The 19,911-nt window shown below is 39.1% G+C and overlaps 3 protein-coding genes across 6 annotated transcripts in view; 2 read left to right on the forward strand and 1 right to left on the reverse strand.

Moving 5' to 3' along the window:
• Positions 1-1,141: 1,141 nt before the first annotated feature.
• higd2a (HIG1 hypoxia inducible domain family, member 2A) lies at positions 1,142-3,478 on the forward strand. Its single transcript, XM_063018992.1, has 2 exons — positions 1,142-1,362; positions 3,045-3,478. The coding sequence occupies exons 1-2, from the start codon at positions 1,176-1,178 to the stop codon at positions 3,209-3,211; spliced, it is 354 nt and encodes a 117-aa protein (XP_062875062.1). The 5' UTR covers positions 1,142-1,175; the 3' UTR covers positions 3,212-3,478.
• Positions 3,479-5,736: 2,258 nt separating this feature from the next.
• Positions 5,737-12,200, reverse strand: cltb (clathrin, light chain B). Of its 2 annotated transcripts, none has more exons than XM_063018740.1 (5): positions 11,861-12,200; positions 10,839-10,879; positions 10,149-10,266; positions 9,742-9,853; positions 5,737-7,498 (listed from the first exon to the last, which is right to left on the reverse strand). In XM_063018740.1, the coding sequence occupies exons 1-5, from the start codon at positions 12,030-12,032 to the stop codon at positions 7,327-7,329; spliced, it is 615 nt and encodes a 204-aa protein (XP_062874810.1). In that variant the 5' UTR covers positions 12,033-12,200; the 3' UTR covers positions 5,737-7,326. The 2 variants fall into 2 exon arrangements, with proteins under 2 accessions (XP_062874810.1, XP_062874809.1); XM_063018739.1 differs by having other exon boundaries at positions 10,839-10,882.
• Positions 12,201-16,490: 4,290 nt separating this feature from the next.
• Positions 16,491-19,911, forward strand: part of pdlim7 (PDZ and LIM domain 7) — a 45,892-nt gene continuing 42,471 nt past the window's right edge. For 2 of the 3 annotated variants that reach the window (XM_063018419.1, XM_063018417.1), the window contains exon 1: positions 16,491-16,611. In XM_063018419.1, coding sequence (XP_062874489.1) covers positions 16,588-16,611 — 24 coding nt within the window. In that variant the 5' untranslated portion in view covers positions 16,491-16,587. Of the gene's footprint in view, positions 16,612-19,054; positions 19,160-19,911 lie in introns of those variants that run through there. The other variant, XM_063018418.1, reaches the window with a different exon arrangement.

Raw genomic sequence — 19,911 nt, forward strand, 5'->3', positions numbered from 1 at the left:
CATGTATTCACTAATTTATATTAATTTATTCATTCATTCATTCATGTATTCACTGATTTATATTAATTTATTCTTTCATTCATTCATTTATTAATTAATTAATTAATTCATGTATTCACTGATTTATATTCATTTATTCTTTCATTCATTCATTTATTCACTCATATTTATTAATGTATTCATTGATTCTCTTATTCACTCATATTCATTAATTAATGCATACATTCATTTCTTCATTCATCATTCATTTACTCATATTAATTAATTCAGTCATTCATTTATTAATGTATTCACTAATTTTCATTAATTCATTCCTAAATTCATTCATTTATTCACTCATATTTATTAATGTATTCATTGATTCTCTTATTCACTCATAATTATTAATGAATACATTTACTCATTTATTCATTCCTCTATTTACCATATTCATTTATACATTCATTCATTTACTCATATTAATTAATTAATTCATTTATTTATTGATGTATTTACTGATTTTCCTTCATTTATTCCTTAATTTATTCATTTATTCACTCATTTATTAATGTATTTATTGATTCTCTTATTCACTCATATTCATTAATCTATTCATGCATATTCATTCATTCATTTACTCGTTTACTTCAGTACCTAATTGATTCTGATCCTGGTGGGTTTAGGCCTCCCCCAGAAGTTTTTTTTAATGAATTCATTAATTGATTCACCCAAAACACTGGTCATATTTATTATTAGTAATGATCAAATAGACAGACAGACAGATACTTTATTAATCCTGAAGGAAACTAAGGCCTCAGTAGCAAGTTACATAGATCAAAATTAATAGTACACACTATAAAGATTCACATCATACGAACAACTATCTGTATAATCACAACACCACACTACAACAACAGGGCCTGTGGGTACATATGGAGGTGTTATTTTGGTAAACATCGTAAGGCTGGTGTAGATTGTTAAGTTTCAGTTGTAAGTAAAGCATAAATTAAGTGCAAAGATAAAACAGTGCGGATGGGTGTGCAAAGAGGAAGTAGTGGAACATACTATTGCTGAGGTAAAAATTTGAGCACCCTCGCCTGTTCTTCATTACTTCACTGCGCATGTGTATAACCTGCACGCATGCGCAGTACAGGTCAGAGCAGCTCGATGGTAGTGACAGTTGTTGATGGTGCACCATGGCGGCGGCTTCCAGTCCGGTAGACCGAGATCAGGCGGTTAAAGCCTCCGCGTCCGGAGCCTCGGTGTTCGACCTGTCCGATCCTCCCGTTATAGAGGGGTTCAGTCCTCTCCACCGGCCTAAAGAAGAGGGCTTCAGAGATAAATTCATCCGCAAAACTAAAGAGAACCCGTTTGTACCTATCGGTGAGTTATATAAACAACTCAGTAGTGCTGCTGTTTACCTTAAATATCACTGTTTACTACTGAAATAATCCATTATTACATTACTTTATTCTTTATCAACACAAACATTTATTATTCTAAATGTATTATTCTCTTTTGTTTAATATGTGTCCTAAAGTTTGATGCCCTTTAGCAGCTCTGTTCCTGTTACATATTCTCTCTGTATGGCTGGCTGTGACCTCTGAGTTATAATGACACAATAATAATCGAATAATCGTAATAACAATCTTTATTCGATTAATTCGATTTCATTATTTATTTATAAATGTTTTGTAGATGATATTAAAAATGGATAGATAAATGGGTGGATATATAGATAAACAGATATACAAATGGATAGATGGGTAATGAATAGGGCTGGGCGATATGACCAAACATTTGTATCACGGTATTTTTTAAGATTCTGACGGTTTTATGGTATATCACGGTATGTTTTTTGATGTATGACTGGGACTTTTTATATGTCTGTGGCTTATTCTACTGTCATAAGTATATAATGAAGGTTTTAAGTGCTGTAAGCTTTGCTCGACCTCACAAAATGACACAATATACGTATGATGGAATCAGTCTGCAATAAATACAATTATTATAGTTTATTTAATATTTAGGTATTATACAAGTACTTTTAACTCTCACTTTTATGAATAAAACAACGTTTGCAAACTCCACTGTACAACTTGTCCACAGGTCTGTTGTAGGAAAGTGGACGACTTTAAATATCTTTGATTCCAGTTCGCTTCTAACGTTGGAATAGCGACTAACATTACTAACAGTATTTTCACCCCGTAAGACAAACCTGGAATCCAGTGTTTTAATTATCGCTCTGAAAGCTTCTGTCTCGACTGTCTGTAAAGGAATCGTGTCCTTGCGTATGTGGATCGTTACTGCGTTCGTGATATACAGTATATAGTGTTTTAGTCTGTTCTAAACTGCCCACACGCCTCATTTCTTCGGCAGGTTCTTCCGGTGCGTATTTGGTCTCCCTCTCTTCATCCTCCATCTGTTTTTGTTTATTTTTTTCGACCATATTAAGGAAACCTCTCTCATCTGTTAACACTGTTATACTAACGCTACCTGGCTAACTAGTGAGGCGCTCCTTAGTGCTTTCAGCGGCGAACAGTATTATATGATTAGCTGCCTACTGAAGCCTACAGCTGTTGTAATATCTATGTATTAAAATCCATACTGTACAAGGAATTTAAGACGGTATACCGAATGTACCATCATAGCATCCAGCGTAGTACTACATTTCCAAATTCTATATAATAACTATTATTAGTTCATGTACATTTATAAGGGATCCCTGGACCTCATATGAAAATATACCAGAGCAGGAACAGGACAGATTTGCTAAAAAAGTTTCCTTTGAATCTGGGACATAAATGAGTCCAAATGAATTAGAAACAACTAGATGAAAATAGGTAAAAAAGGGGAAACACACACACACACACACACAGATGGATTAGTATGTAAGGCAAAATGGGCAATACCAGTAAAGGTGGCACCACAAAGTGGATCCATGTGATAGGTTTAGCTCATTAAAAGGCTAATTAATGGACTTGTAAGGTACATGTACCTAATAAAGTGTCAGGTGAGGGTATCTGCTTCAACTTAATTTGTCCTTTGTGTGGTCGTGTGTGCAGGTTGTCTGGGCACGGCTGGAGCGCTCATCTACGGACTCCGTGCCTTCAAACAGGGCAAGACGCGCCAGTCCCAGCTGCTCATGCGCACCCGCATCTTTGCCCAGGGATTCACCGTCGTGGCCATTATAGTGGGCGTAGCTGCTGCAGCACTGAAGCCCAAACAGTGAGATGGAGGAAGAGTGAATCGAGTTACAGCCCTGTTACTCGTGCCTGACATGAGAGATCGCTACAGACGGATTAAATAGTGGAATAGTTTTGCTTGTCATCACTTTAAGCCTTATGTTCTTATGTTATATTGTAATGGAGTGGTCGGAGGAACCCTAGAGGTTTAAATAAGTGTTTCATTTAATGAGACGCGCTATGGAAAGGATACACAGTATCCGAGAGGCACTGTGTGAATTTACTCTCTATTAAAAGATTTGTTTTCTCTATAACGATGCATTATTATATATTTGTACGTTTAAGGATGTGTTAGATATAATGTATGCAGTAATTAATGATCATTTGCTTGACATTAAACCTAAAAAACAGTATTACACTGGAGCTACATCAGTTCCGAAGTGCAAATGCACTCAAGTTATTAGGAAAGGAGATTTGAGGGCAAATTGGGGTGAAGCAGAAATGAAGGAGCTGTTGGATATCTGTGTCAGACTGAATTCTAAAGTGTAATAATTTAGCCTAAACACAAATACACAACACGGCTCAATGTATGTGCACACCTCTTAAGTTCTGATTAGTTCAGCCACACACATTGCTAATATGAATAAAAGTAATTTTTATGAGGAAGGTAAGACCTCAGCTAAACCACACGCTTGGTGTGAAGCATCTCCAGTGACCTGCTTAAAGTCGAATGAATGAGAATGCACACAGCTTGGTGGGTATATAAGGTGTGCAATCCATCCTAGCAGATCACGTACACCCACACGTGCTGATTATCTTCCCCGGCGCGGATGGGATCTTCCAGCAAGACGATGCGACACGTCACACGGCTAGAAATGTCCCACATTGGTTGGAAGAGCATGAGCGAGACTTCCGAGCACTACCCTGGCCCCCTAATTCCCCAGACTTGAACATGATTGAGCATCTGTGGGACCACCTCGATGGTTGTGTTGGATCTATGCAGTCAGCATGGCTCCAGATAGCTTTGACGACCTACCAGGACCTTATCGAGTCTCTCCCAACCCGTCTAGCCGCTGTCCGTGCTGCACACGCCGCTTACTCTGGATATTAGCTGCTGCTCATAATAATGTGGATTGTTAACCAGCCACTTTATTTCTTTATTGCTAGTTATGGGTCTGACGACTAATAATTATAAAAAGGTGCATGTTCTTCTAAAATAAATCCTGTACCCACTGATTGTAATCAATTATTTTGCCAAAATTACAGTTTGAGGTCCTGAGATTGATTTGTTCAGGCATTCTTGGTCACAAATATGAACCATTTAAACATGTTTTACCAGTAAAACACATTTTATTGAGTTGTGCACATGAGAAAGCACACTTCCGGAGTTCAGTATGAATAAAAACATTTCAGAAAGATTCTCATTACATTCCATGTGCACGTTGATGCACGACCATCGACTGAAAGTCTAGAACATCATGACATGAACCTGATGACCGTCTCGACCCATCAAGCCCAGACTAGTCGGGTTTTTCCAGCACTGCGAAGTCTCGATAGTCGAGAACTAAATGAAGCTTATTTATATCGTAGTCGAGCGTGGACATACAGCTGAAGTCTTTGGCAGCCAGTCGACCACAAGCTGTCGTACTGTACACCGGGACAGGCCGTCAGAAAGGTGAGCATCCGATCTAAAATAACATAAAGGCCCCAGAACTGTACACTAACAGAAATGGACGTACTTCAGGTTACACAAATGTGAAACGTACAAAATACATACTGACGTTACATGGGATCAACCCTTAACTGTACCAGTCCTGACACAAGCAGGTACGTTTTACTGCTTCCATTTCTGAGCGTTTCAAACATGCTAAACTAATTACAAGTAATAAAGTAGTAATTAATCAGCACACCGATCCATCACCAAATGATTTCTAAAAGCTATTTGGCTATTTATTCTTAATGGCTAGTCCATTTGACATTAGCCAGGACAACAAGGGGTGTGTAGCTTACTAATAATGACAAGGTAAACCCTAAAACTGGCCTGGGAACAGAGCGGTCACTCACTGCCTGGATGAACCTAACATGAGGTTTATGATTTGTCCTTCACATTTGTGTTCTGAGTGACTGGCACAGCCATGGATGGCATGTACACGGCAGTCCACTAACACAAACCCGGCAGGGAGGCTTTTCCACAGGTCTGTACCACTAACCCTAGCTATTAGATTACATTTATTTACCATCATGTTTTACACACAGGTAGTTACTAGTTACACAAGATTAATCAGTTTAGGTCTTATATTGTGAAACACAGTCACGGACAATTTAGTATCTCCAATGAACCTGACTGCATGTCTTTGGACTGGAGGAAACCCACACAGACACAGGGAGAACATGGCAAACTCCACACAGAAAAGACCCGGACCGCTCCACCTGGGACTCGAACCCAGGACCTTCTTGCTGTGAGGCCACTGTGCCGCCCTGGATTGCGTTTAACCCATTTCTCATGGCGATCCACTCATATTGATGATTAAACAGATGATAAACATCAAGCCAGGACTTTTACTCAGAGTCAGATTGTTTACCGTTTATTGTTTGGAGTTCTGATATCAGTTCTGTATGATAAATGAAGAAATTGTGGATGGGTGCACCCCTCCAAACAGAACAGAACAAGAACAGCAATAAATAATCAAATAACCTACAGAAATATGAGTAACTTGGATACAGAGGTTATATCTGAACTGGGTAAAATATAAGACAGTATGGTAGGCAATAAAACATGTAAATGAGTAGCTTTGGAATATGGATCGGCCGCTTATAAGCATTGTGGTGATATGATGCATTATTATTGCAATAAATTCGCTCGTCTACAGATAACATTATCAGCGCTGGTGGGTAGCGTGTGTTACCCTGTGCCACCTCAAACGTTTAATACGCTGGACTAAAGCAGCGACAGAGAGCGAATTGACAGACCATGTGCATTAATATTAATATATGGTAATAACAAGCATAATTCCGGAGTGTGTTAAGTAAACGATGTAGATGATGGTACAGCGATATTGCCACACTGTCAGGTTAACCTGTTTTTGATTAATTCTTATGACAAAGCAGAGCTTTAATGCTTTACAATGGTCTGAGGGTCCACTACTAACATTTCCACCATCTCAGCATGACAATTTAAAACAGATGCAGCTAAAATTCTTAGTAATTTGTAGGTACCGTATCATGGTGGAGGTAAAAAGACTCTCCCATGCACCCAGGTGATGCAGCAGAATATTCCGCCAACACACCAGCGCCGAGATTCTGAACTCCTCGGTTCGAAACTCGGCATTGCCACCGGTCAGCTGGGCGCCATCTAGCGGGCATAATTGGCACCGCCTGCAGGGAGTGATGACCGGAATATGTGAGCGGGGTCTTCCAACACTGTGTAAGGACTCTGATTGGCAGATAGAGCAGTGCATGGGTGGAAAAGGGTTCTGTTAAGGGCTGCGCACGGGTCAGAGGAGGCGTGAGCAGCAATATACCCTGCTCGACTGCAATCAGGGATCCACAGCAGCGAAAGACAAGCTTTATGCTCATATATATATATATATGTGCCCATAACCACACTTTCATAAGGTTGAGGTTTCACACGATAACCAATCAGAGCTTGTTTACATTCCGTCTAGTGAGCCGATAGTGAGAGAGCTAAACCTGTCTCTATAAATCTGCAAGAATTTTATACTCATGTTGGCAACAGGTATAACTGAAACACCCAGATTTAAGGATTAGCAGTGAGGCTTTATGAGTTTATAGTAAATCAGTTTATAGAAGTCAGTTTTCTGTTTAGTTTTCTTCTCGAGAAGAAGTAACGTAAAGAGCTGAAGCACAACAAGTATGTTCCAATTCTGTTCTTAACCCTTTGACCCCCCCCAGGTAAAATCACAAACGTGTGCACTTAACAAAAGACCTTTAAGCAAATAATGAATTAAAAAAGGACTGAAATCATCTTCATTCATAAACAAGGAAAGGATTTGTAATGATGTGCGAGAGAAATAAGGACACCAGACACCTTCAGTAACACTTCAACAGAAAAACCCAAAGTTAGTGTTCGCTAAATAAAATAAAGTGCGAGAGGAAGAAGGAGATGAAGAGAAGGCGAGATGTGGCGGAGCGGGACGAGGCCTCAGCGACTCAGCGGCGTCTGTTTCAGGGAAATGAGGACGGAGCGCATTCGGGAAACGTCCTTGGTCTGGCGGCTCGTCTTGGGGTTGAAGTCGCACAGCCACGCCACTTTCTCCCATTCGGAGCCGGGACGGTCGTCGTCGCACTCCTTCAGAAAGGCGTCCTCTGATGCTCTGTACACGGACACAGGAGATATCAGGATGGAAAGCAGGTCGTGGTCTGAACGCTACCACACGTCACACGCCATGCTCATAAAATAATCCATTCCGTTAAAGTACACTGAAATTTAAATGAATAATAAGAATACGAATACAGAGGGAACAAAACCGAGAACCCTGTGGATGCAGACATGCACATTCATCACAGAGAACAGCTTCAGCACCACATATATATAAATAAATAGTAAAAGCATCTGCAAAGGACCTCAAACTCCATAAACCACAAATAGCTGAGACGGAGTGTCAGACCAAGTCAAACCACAAAATGTTACAAGAATAAAGTCATAATATTTTAAGAATAAAGTCGTATTATTTTGAGATTAAAATCATAATATTTTGTAAATAAAGTCGTAATACAACGTGAATAAAGCTGTAATATTTTGATAATATAGCTGCAATATTTTGTGAATAATATTATATTTCTAAAGCTGTAATATTTTGAGAGTAAAATCTGAATATTTTGTGAAATGTTTTAATATTTTATGATTAAAGTCACAATATTTTGTGAGTAATGCTGTAATCTTTTGTATACAAAATCGTAATATTTCTAAAATAAAGCTGTATCATTTCCAGAATCATAATATTTTGTGAATAGTTGCAATATTTGCAGAATAAAGCTGTAATATTTTAAGAGTAAAGTCAAAATATTTTGTGAATAAAATCATAATATTTTAAGAATAAAATCATAATATTTTGAGAATAAAATCATAATATTTTGAGAATAAAACTAATATTTCGAAAATATATTTGTAATATTTTGTGTATAAAAATCATAATATTTCTAAAATAAAGCTGTATTACTTTTGAGAAAGTCATAATATTTTAAGAATAAAACTGTAATATTTCTAAAATAAAGCTGTAATATTTTGAGAATAAAATCATAATATTTTGTAAACAATGTTGTAATATTTTATTAATTAAGTCGTGATATTTTGTGAATAAAATCATAAATCATAATATTTATAGAATAAAATCATAATATTTTGAGAACAAAGCTGTAATATTTCTAGAATAAAGCTGTAATATTTTGAGAGTAAAATCATAATATTTTGTGAATAAAGCTGTAATATTTTAAAAGTAAAATCATAATATTTTGTGAATAAAGCTGTAATATTTTGAGAGTAAAATCATAATATTTTGTGAATAAAGTCGCAATTTAGAGACGCACAGATGCATAGAGGTGGCGCATTAGCTCCAACCCATGAACTGCCTAATCTGACTTTATTCTCAAAATACTACGACTCCTCCTTTTGACAGTGGCTGTAAAACGTCGTCGTACTTTCACCACCAAAAAATACAAAAAGGTTTTCCTTCTGTTCGGTGAACGCTGCATTCTGCGACCATAATTCACTTGTCCACAGCACACGATGCGTCCTCCCGAGTGCCGTGGCTGTAATTCTGACTGATTTAAGAAGTGAGACGGGTATGACCCCTTTGACCATTTTGCCGATCTGTCCTTTGCAGCATGCTTACAAAGAATGTGAGAGTAAACGTACACGAAGCCTATCACATCAGAGTCGGGCTGTTTGTAGAAATTCTTATCAGCAATCCTAGTGTGCAAGCAGCATCAAGAAGAGAGGAAAAAAAGGAAGACGAAGGGAGGAGAGGAAGGAGAGAGTCAGTTCACACAGAGTGTCCTCAAACAAACCCATCATCACCACCCACAGCACCGAGATCGAGACTGTGAGAAATATTAATAATAATATTACTTAAGAGCTTATTTAAGCTGTTGTCAAAACAGCCAGGTAATCATGGGAGTAACTACTGCTGTTTTCATGTTTCACCTACAGTGAGGACGAGACTGTTTACTGTTTCTACTGCCTAAAATCCTCCTGTATGGGAACGTGCAACATTTCCTAGTATTAGAGTCCGTTTCATTACAAAAAGCTGTTCAGTATTCTAGTACCTTGACTGCTGGGATACCCCCTGCTCTGAATTAAAGATGTGAACCAGAATCTGTAGGTCCTGATAAACAGTAATTAATGCACACTGCTCTAATACCTCCCGATTCTGAAGCTGCTGCACTTCCCAGAGTTCCGTGTACCGAGGCTGATAATCAGGTTAGTCAAACACACCGTTACAGGAAATTAATCATCGTTTTTCACGGGCTCGGCTGATAAGCCAGAATTAGCTTGAATCAGCTTCAACGTTTCTGCTGTGGCACCACTAACAGTCACGGTACGGCTGGAGACCTGTACCTGTTGTTAACTTTATTATTTTCCATTTGTTCTTGCTGGTGAACGTGCCAGTCCTCCAGCTCCTTCTTCGCCTTCTCCCTCCACTCAGCTTCTGCTGCTTTAGAGGCTATATCTGCAGAGCACAAAGAAAAGAGTCAAAGCTGAAAGCATAAGAACGTTTTTTAGTGTCGATTTACACTACAAACAGACCGCGTCCAACCAGGGATGCAGATTTTGACACTTTCTGTTGGCCGATAAGCGCGTATCGTCCAACACATCGGGCTTCATAAGCACGTCTTTATGCTGCATATTAGCTGTATGTGTATGAAATAAATAGGAAATCTACAATAAACTTAAAGATCTTCACAATAACACATAACTACTGTTCTCTGTTCGTCTGCAATAAGCACCCAGCAGCGATTCATTACCTAACTGTTCCAGTCGCGTCTTCTGTTCCTCTCTCCACTTGCGTAAACTTTCAGGCTCCTGCCTCTGGACGTCAGCATGGGCGATGGCCGCATAACCGTCCGACACACCGTTGGACTCCTGAGGGGATCAAAAGCACATGCTGCGACTGTTTTTTTTTAATCATTAGGCTAATCATTTCAACAACAAATTAATTGTGCAACATTAGTTTTTAAGTGAAAGTCGGGGTGGTGATCTGTCAGCGATTTAATGCTCTAGACCACCAGCGCTGAGCTACACAGACACGACTGACCACGCAATACTGCTTCCTGTGCAAATCTGTCTCAGTCGGGTGAAAAGAAGCCAGCACTAAAACTGACCGTATGTACAAGCTGAGATGAAAAACTACAGGCAATCACCACTGTGCCGCGATGGTAGGGGGTTCGAATCCCGGGCTGGGATCACAAATACAGAAGGCGTATGGCATTGCACGAACCTAGCTGTTGATTGTGCACACATCAGTGAACGCTTTGTGCCAGTCCCCAGCCTGGATAATCAGGTAGGTTGCGTCAGGAAGGGGCATCTGGCGTAAAAGTTGTGCCAAATTAAATATACAGACGAATGATCTGCTTCATTTAAAACAATGCTATAGTCAAAACAACCATGGTAAATATGAGTAAAAGTATAAAGAAATAACCGTGTATGATGTGTACCTGAAACAGGTCTCCGTTCATAGCTGGTCCTCCGAAACCGTCTGCTTAAAAAAACCCAAACAGATCATTTAGGCAAATTCCTGCTCACTACTGGAGTTTCATTAGCCCTAACTTCAACATAAATGTACATTTCAGTTTATACTCAGGTGGACACCAAGCTGTTACGCTGACCTAGAACATTGATTACAATTTTCTTGACCATCATCAGTGCCCCAACCCTACAGATCAGCTCTTTTGACCAACTGGGCACAAATCTCCACAGACATACTTCAAACTAGTGAGAAGTCTTCTTAAAAGAGTGGCTGTTGTTCAGGCTGAAAAGATCACACAGAGGTCACGTTGTATTATAATACTATTATTATTATTATTATTATTATTTTGCTTTAGGAATATGATGCCCACTTGACCACAGGCTCATGGTCAGGCGTCCAAATACTTTTGATTTTATAGTCTTACTTTCCGCTGCCAATGTTGTTTGTCTGTCCATGTTTGACACATTTTCTCATGGTTTAAGAGTTAAAGAATAAATAGTTTTTCTGACTATTGCTCCTGCAATCCACACACTTGCTACGTGGCCCATTTGAAACTCAGTTAGTTGCATCGTGAGCTTATTTATAGCTCATATATGATGACAATTACCAATAAACTACATCAATTTGTGCTTCTGTAACTGTTAATGTTGTTTATTTTGCCATGAGCTGTCTACCATGTCCAAAATGAGACGTGTAAAGATAGAACCGATACAGGTTTGACAGGTCGAACTAGCTAGCAGACGTAGCTAATGCTAAGCTAACAGCTAATGCTATTTCAGACAGTAGTAGTTAGCGCTATGCTAACTAGCCCGAATTCAAATTATATCAACACCTTGAATTATTTATTTACATATCTGAGGTCAATAATATGATTCATTAAAATTCTGGTGAGATTATGTTGAATACAGACGTTAATAAATAAATAAATAAACGCTAATAAAGTTAGAATTGAAACCGAAGCTAGTTAGCTACAAGCTAACTGAGCTTTACCTTGGAACGGGAGAGAAGCCGGGTGTGAGGGCTGGGCCGGTGTGTCCCCGAACCCGAAGCCGTCCTCGTCGTTCTCTATCCCGGCGATCTCACTCTGCTGCTGGGCGAGAAACGCCGCGGCCGGGTCTTCTTCCACCTGAAACCCGGACACATCGAATCCCGAATTGGCCATAATAAACACTCTATTAGTGGCTGTCCTGCTTCGGTTAAGAAAACGAGTTATCGAGTTTAACTCTGTTCGGTTCTAAACGAAATGTAATGTTTAATATCGGAACGATTTAAATAACGAAACTTTTATTGATAAACCGAGCAGCTCCGATGTGGCGATGTGGAGTCGGAAGTCAGGTGGAAAAAAACCGAGCAACAATGTCACTTACGGGCCGAATCCCAAATCACAACCTAGTGCACTTAGTAGGGTGCAGACGCCATTAAGTCCCACCCTAAGTAGTGAACATGCGCAATACGGCCAAAAGTATGTGGACACATTTATATTTTTGATATTTAGCAGACGCTTTAATCCAAAGCGACTTACAGTAGTGTGACAGTGTACAGTCTAAGCAACTGAGGGTTAAGGGCCTTGCTGAAGGGCCCAACAACAGAAATGGTGGGGCTTGAACTCAGCAACCCTCTGATTACTAGTCCAGTACCTTAACCACTGGCTACAACGTCCCTATGACACCATGCTATGCATTCATTCATCGTCTGTTTAACCACTGCTTCTTACTGTTTAGGGCCGCAGTGGACACACCCTGGAAAGGTCGCCAGTCCATCAAATGCCAAACACACACACACACACACACACACACACACACAGAGAGAGAGAGAGCACCCAGGGAGGTCATGCATACTCCACACAGACCACTCCACCTGGGAATAGAACCGAGGACCTTCTTGCTGTGAGGCGACAGTGCTACCCACCGAGCCACCGTGCCACCCCAATATAGGGTTAAATCTTATTCCAACATTCATTCATTCATTGTCTGTTTAACTGCTTCATCTTGTTTAGGGTCGCACACACACACACACCTTGAGAGACTGTTTGGTATCCCAAACTGACCTGCTTGCCTTAGGACTGTGGGATGGAAACCGGAGCTCCCAGAAGAAACCCACACAGACCTCGACTCTAATCATGGCACTCAATTATTAAATCAGTAAAATAGATTAGACACTTTGGATTCCAACTCATAATTTTTATTTATGTTTGGTAAGTAATATTGCAGTGTTTTCTTCTTTTTAAAAAAAAATCATTTTTAACTTTGGTTCTTCCCATAGCTGTTTGTAAATTCATCAGAATTTGATGTGTCAAAAAAGAACATGGACATAACGTGTGGATCCTACAACAGCCTCCACGATCCACACCTGAAGACGTTTTTTAAGAAGCCCCAAAAGAAGAAGAAGCTTATTAAACAGGGCCTCATTACCCAGGATAATCAGGTACACACATTAGGCCAGAGAACCAACCAGGACTGACCATTTTACACCTTTTACCTTCGTCAGAAAATCTGCTGGAACTTCCAAACTAGTGTTTTATTTTGAACCCAGGATCTTCTTGCCCAGGACAGTTTTTCCAAATATTATGCATTATTATGGAGTACCCAGAGCGGTAGAGAGAACAGAGTGGCGACACTCCCATAGGGAACCGTTGGAAAGGGGGCGGGACATATTTTCTGTGCAGCTTCCGGGTTGTGGAGCTCTGTATAGTTCCAAACATCCCATAGAGCCCCATTCATTTCCACTACTTATCAAGCATTTTTAGCTGTTTGTTGCTTTGTTTTAAAAAAAATAATGAATTTGATGTCATTAATATACGTAATACTGTTATTATTTAGCATTTGCTCAGCACTAAATGTTACATGTTTATCTTAATTAATAGGTATAACTGAATTTAGCTTAGTCAGCTAAGCTAAATTATTGACACTAGAGTCTTTTCACCTAAAATTGATTAATTAAAAGTTGATTAATCAAGAGTCTTGTTACAGAAATGATAATAAAACATCAGAGCCATAATAAATCATTATACTTTTACTTTCATTCTTAAGTACATTTGAAGGTAAATTTAGTTTAGTACTTTAGTGGAGGTAAAGAGTATTTTTACTTTTACTACTACTTTTACTGGAGTAATATGTTACCTTGGATATCTCTACTTCAACTCAACTACATGGTTTGTGTACCTTGTCCACCACTTACATTAGACAAAATGAACTAGTGCATATTAATTATGAATTAATTCATGTATTACATGTAGGAATAAATTATTACTTACTCATGAAATAAGACATGAATTAATGCTATTTCATGTACCTGCACTATAATGTTAAAGGTATTGGTACGGTAGTGTGTTTATGAATCTGTTCATTCAGTGCAGGTAAACCTTATGAATCCAGCCACATGGCTTAGTGTTTAACCAAAATGATTATTATTATGAATCCTCAGGAAAGTGAAGGGAGATTAGTTTATGTAAAAAACAAAACATAAAAAACTGTCTAATCTCTGTACTGTATATTGTCTCTACTACTTAATGATATCGCATTATGTAATGTATGCTAATATAATGTACTGTGTGTTAACAAGAACGACCTATTAAGTCATTATAAACATCAATCTTCCACTTCATATACCAAATTGATATTAAAGCAGATGCAGTAAATGTAAACGCAGTTGAAAATACCCAGAAATTGTACAAATGTTTATTATTTACTGTTTAATATTTCACTCACTGCTGCCTGTCCCATATGAGAACATGACAGCGCCGGGTTTGTTTGGAACTATTGGAGGGTTACATGAACCACGTGACCGCGTGGCGGCGAGATCAAGGAGTGTCGCAACTCTCTCTATCTACGGCTCTGGGAGTACCCACTCCCTTCATTTGCTTCTAAAAAGTCTCCACCCTTCTTGTGAGACTTTCAACATGATTTTATTCATTCATTCAAAAGGGCATTTGTAAAGCCAGTAGCAATGATGAGGAATGAGAAAGTTTGGCTCTCCTTCGTTGTTCCAACGCATCCCAAAGTAGTTTCTCCACAAGAAACTTCCTTAAACTTGCCAAGTCTGTTTGGACCTCACTTTGCACAGAGGGGGACAATAATAATTTGTCCACATACTTTTGGCCTCCGTGTGTTTATTACTTATAACGTGATGTCTCCATCTACTGGATATGGCTGTGTATATATACAGTACATATGGGAGTCCATGCAAACTCCACACAGACCGCGACTCTAATCATGGCACTCAATTATTAAATCAATAAATAGATTAGTATATACTGTACATTACCAGTTACTAAAATGAATGCATGTTGCCAACAATCTTGAATGATTAATGAATATATTAAAACACTTTTTCATGTGTATATTTGGGGACCTGGTCTGCAAGTTTACAGCTGAATGTCACTCAGGAAGACAGACTCTCTCCCAGGATCGTCTGTGTCCTTAAAAGAAGATGTGACAACATATTGATTTAGTAAAATGTCTGATGTCTTGTTAGTTCACTTCATATCCTGCAGAGCAGCAGGTCGATTTAAGACGCGTCCACTAAAACATCGTCTCAAGGTGCATGCCTGCACAAACACGTCACTGACCACGTGGCCTCTGACGTGACTTCGAAAGTTTTGGAGTCAATTCCGACTCAATTCTATGTTCAATTCACTGTTTTGGGAATCAATCGAGTCGATTCCATACGTTCAGCTCGTGTTTTGAACAACTCTTTATTTTATCTTTATATTGTTAGTTCTGCCTAACATTAATCGTTAAGCAGTATAATTGTTTAGCTTAAATAAATGCATTTAGAATACATACAATTGTGGGTAGTTATTTACAGACATTTATTAACAGTAACTACAAGTGCTTAATGATTCTAAATATGTTTATATAAATACAAGTGCTTAATGATTCTACAGTATATATGTTTATATAAATATATAAATTTATATACGTTTCTATCTATCTATCTATCTATCTATCTATCTATCTATCTATCTGTCTGTCTGTCTGTCTGTCTGTCTGTCTGTCTGTCTGTCTGTCTACATATGTTTATATCTATCTATCTATCTATCTATCTATCTGTCTGTCTGTCTGTCTGTCTGTCTGTCTGTCTGTCTGTCTGTCTGTCTGTCTGTCTGTAAAGATATGTTTATATCTATCTATCTATCTATCTATCTATCTGTCTGTCTGTCTGTCTGTCTGTCTGTTTGTCGGTCGGTCGGTCTGTCTGTCTGTCTGTCTGTCTGTCTATCTATCTATCTATCTATCATGTTTTCTTATACATACGTTATAACTTCGTTTGTCGTTCAGATTTACTATTTTTTATTTTTATTTATTTTTCTTTTTTTTTCTCTGAGACTTTCTGAGACTATTCTTACTTCAAAATACTACACGACCACTTTTTGCTATTCCTGCCTTAAACCCAGTGGGTTTTTTTCGTCACAGGATCCACCGCGACCCTTAGCAGGACGAATTTGTGAATAAAATGTTCGGGGGGGGGGGAACGTTGCAGTTGAGCCGAATCGACTCCGTAGCTTTTGAACCGATTCTTATTTCCAATGACTGGATTTGAAGATTCGACTCTTTCGTGGATCGAGTCTCAGCTGTATTAAAGTGCGGGAGTAGAAACCGTTGGTGCCCCTGCGCGAGGAGAAAACCCATTTTAACCGTTATTATCTGTATAAAAGCTACAGTTTACTGTTTATATTCGGTGTTTTTGTCGTTCCTGTTCTTTAGAAAACTACTTTTATGATGTCTGAAGGCCAGCAGGAGGTAATTATGCTGTTTTAAAGTGTTTTTGTGGAGTAATTAAAGTTAACATAATGATAATTCTGTCCGGCTTTGGCGATAGTTTGTCGGTTTGCTGCAGAACCGACAAGTTTAACCGACGAAAACTTGCTAAATTCCTGCAATAAGTCTCATTATTTGTGTTAAATAGCTTTTACTGCTGATTATAAATACTTCATGTCAGCTTGGACGGTCAGTTTGAGTGGAAGAACCAGAGTTCTGATATATACTGATATATGATCAGTAGTTTCACACAGAAACCTATAGAGCTGAGCAATACTGGAAAATATCGCGATACTTAAAGGCATTTCCACTGTACACGATATGTACACTTGTCTAACGTTTTCATTCATTAGTTAAAGACATTGCTTTCACTGCAGTCTTCAGATTTCAGTTATCTTTTGCACTTTTCTGGAACACAAACCTCCTTTCTCACCCCAAAACCTTCATAAATGTCAATTCTTTTATAAGTTGATTGTTGTATTTGTTAAATCTGCTGAGTCAAGTACACATAAAGTGCTATAATGTCGTTTAACTTGTGTTATGGGCACAGTTTTTAATCAACATTTATGATTTTGTGTTGTGTCTGTGTGATTTGCAACAAGCTTTTTGAACTTGGTGGTGATTTAAGTGTTTTTTAGGTCTTACTGACTGGCAGGAGTCGATTATTCCACGTACTTTTCATTAATCAGAGTCAAAGTAGCACAATTTTGATCCATGGTCATTGAAAATTGACCAACTATAGTCAAACAGTCACTAATAAGGACTTAAATGGCTTTAACACAACGTTAGCAATCATGTTCTTTATTTTTTGACCACTAAATGAAGTTGCTGTATGATATTTCTAAACAAAAGCACGAGTTTCGATAATTTGGTCGCAGAAAAAGGACAACCGAGAGTTTGAATCGTCAGCGGTGCTATCGTCTGGTCGGGCGTCTACATACAGACATGATTGACTAGGTGTGGTGGTGGGGGTGGGGATGTCTGAGGCCCTGTGATGGATTGCTGTCCTGTCTTGATCTGTCCCGGGTGTGTTACTGTATTGCCCCCAGTGATTCCAGCGGACTGAAACTGTACCCACTCGCACCCCTGACTTGGATAAGGTGGCGGAAAAACATGGAAATGAAGAACAAGCGGAGAAATCGTTAAAGTCCTCGGACTGCCATGAAATGCGTGTCGGCAAAATCCACAGTTCAACTCTTAATCTCCATCGAGCACTTTATCCTGGTCGGAGTTGCGGCAAGTCCGGTTTCACCAGGAATTAATGGGTGCGGGGCTGGAACACCTCGGACACTGTGCCAGTCCATTGCAGGGCTTCAGCCTTCTCAGACATAGCCACTCGTGTCCGTGTGGACGCCTGGCCGGCCGATAGCTTCACTGAGATTAGAACCCAGAGTGGTGGCTGTTTGCGTTTATTGATTTGTTGGTAAAACTTCATGTACATACTTTACAGTACTGAGCATTAGAAAACACATTATATGAAAACAAAATGTCAGTATTTGAAAAACGTGATTTAAAAACTTTTATTTGGGACAATCCAAGTTTAAATATTACAGACAAATTTTACAATATATGATTGGTTATGTCTTAGGGCTGGAGATGGCTAAAGCCCTGTGATATTCCTGCCCTGCGCCCAGTGTTTTTTGGTTGAACTAGATCCACTGCGTCCCAATGCAAGTACGTTTTGTGGGTTCTATTAAAATATGGCTTAAATAATCATGCCCTGGCTAATTCGTTTTTTAAAGAGATCAGAATCTGAATCGGCCATGGAAGTGTCTGCTTTTTATTCTACAGATTTCTATACTACGATCAAACGCACCCTGGTTAGCAGTGGTAGCTTAGTGGTTTTTGCCACTGTTGGGCCCCTGAGCAAGGCCCTTTACTCTTGGATCAGTTTCTTGGATTGAATTCAGTCGCAGTCTTCTGCTGTAAATGGGTAGTGTCGTTTTCCATTTGAACATAATGTGACTGGCTATTTTACTGGTTATTTAATCTGGTAGTTATCTGGTGTGAACTACCACTGCACTTTAAACTGTGTTTCCCCAGTTCTAATCAGGTAATTACCCCAGTCTTCTTGAGTAAAAGTGGACACATTAGAGCAGGTCAGCGCGTTTCCAGATCCAGGGTTTATTGTGGAACTTGATCTGAGTTCCACTGATCTGTGCTGAACGTTATTCTCAGCTGGGCTGGATTTTTATTTTTTTTTCTGCTGAAAGCCGGTTACTTGCACTCGCTGGAATGTTCACGCTCCTTTTGGTCTCTCTGGACGTCTGTCTGTGCTTATTGATTAGCGCTTCTTTCCTCCGTCTCGCCCTCTCTCTCTCAGTCGGCCTCTCTGCGTGACTCATGTGGGTGTTGGGCTGAAATAGTTCGGTGTAGTTTTACATTCCTTATATAGCCCTCTGGAGTGGGGAGAGACGTAAAACCTAACCCGTCACGGGGCAGAGAGTCGGAGGGTCGCACTCGTTTCCAGAACCAGCGTTCCTGTTACTTTGCTGAGGTTTTGACTGGCTGATTTGGCCCTTTTTGAGAGGTACGTTTACATTGCTGTGTTGGCTATACGGTAAAGTGGCTAGAATAGCTGAGCAGGCTGGATGGTCTCGTTATTCATTCTGCCAGAGAAGATGTCATGCCGCTCTGGTTTAGGTTGTCCTTGGATCTTTAAATGGCTTTGGCTTGTCTTTGATTTAAACATGGACATGCTGTAATTTTACACTGGTGCTTACTACTGCAATTTTTAAGGGATTCAAGATTTTCCATTTACATGCTTTCATTAGTGTTTTAGTTTCACAGTGTGCATTATTATTTTTTAGACAGATATTAAATGGTCTGGATAGGCATACGAATAGATTTCAAATATTTAATAAAAACATTTGTACCTTCGCCCTACAGTTTGGCAGTTGACTTGAAATTCGATGCAATAGAGTTTGCTACTGTAGAATAGTAAATGCTGCAGTGACATCTCTAGTATTTATATGTAAATAAGCTCCTAAAATGCTGGCCAACGTCTGAATGAACGGACTAACAGTTTGTTGCAGCTTTAAATAACGGCACTGAGTCAAATGTCACGTCCCGTCCACCAGCTATATTGTGAAATCTGTACAGAAATGATTCTGCTTACAAAAGTGGACGACAATGAAGGCTAAATAAAAATATCCAGTTACTTGTATACGCATACAAATAAACAAGCGTGTCCTAATATGGCCCTGGACATTTCTCCTGTTCCATGAATGACAAAGAGTGTCTAATCCTGCTGCAATATTATACTGTAATGAGAGGATAAAT

Source organism: Trichomycterus rosablanca, chromosome 22 (genome assembly GCF_030014385.1).
Source record: "Trichomycterus rosablanca isolate fTriRos1 chromosome 22, fTriRos1.hap1, whole genome shotgun sequence".
Classification (NCBI taxonomy): domain Eukaryota; kingdom Metazoa; phylum Chordata; class Actinopteri; order Siluriformes; family Trichomycteridae; genus Trichomycterus; species Trichomycterus rosablanca.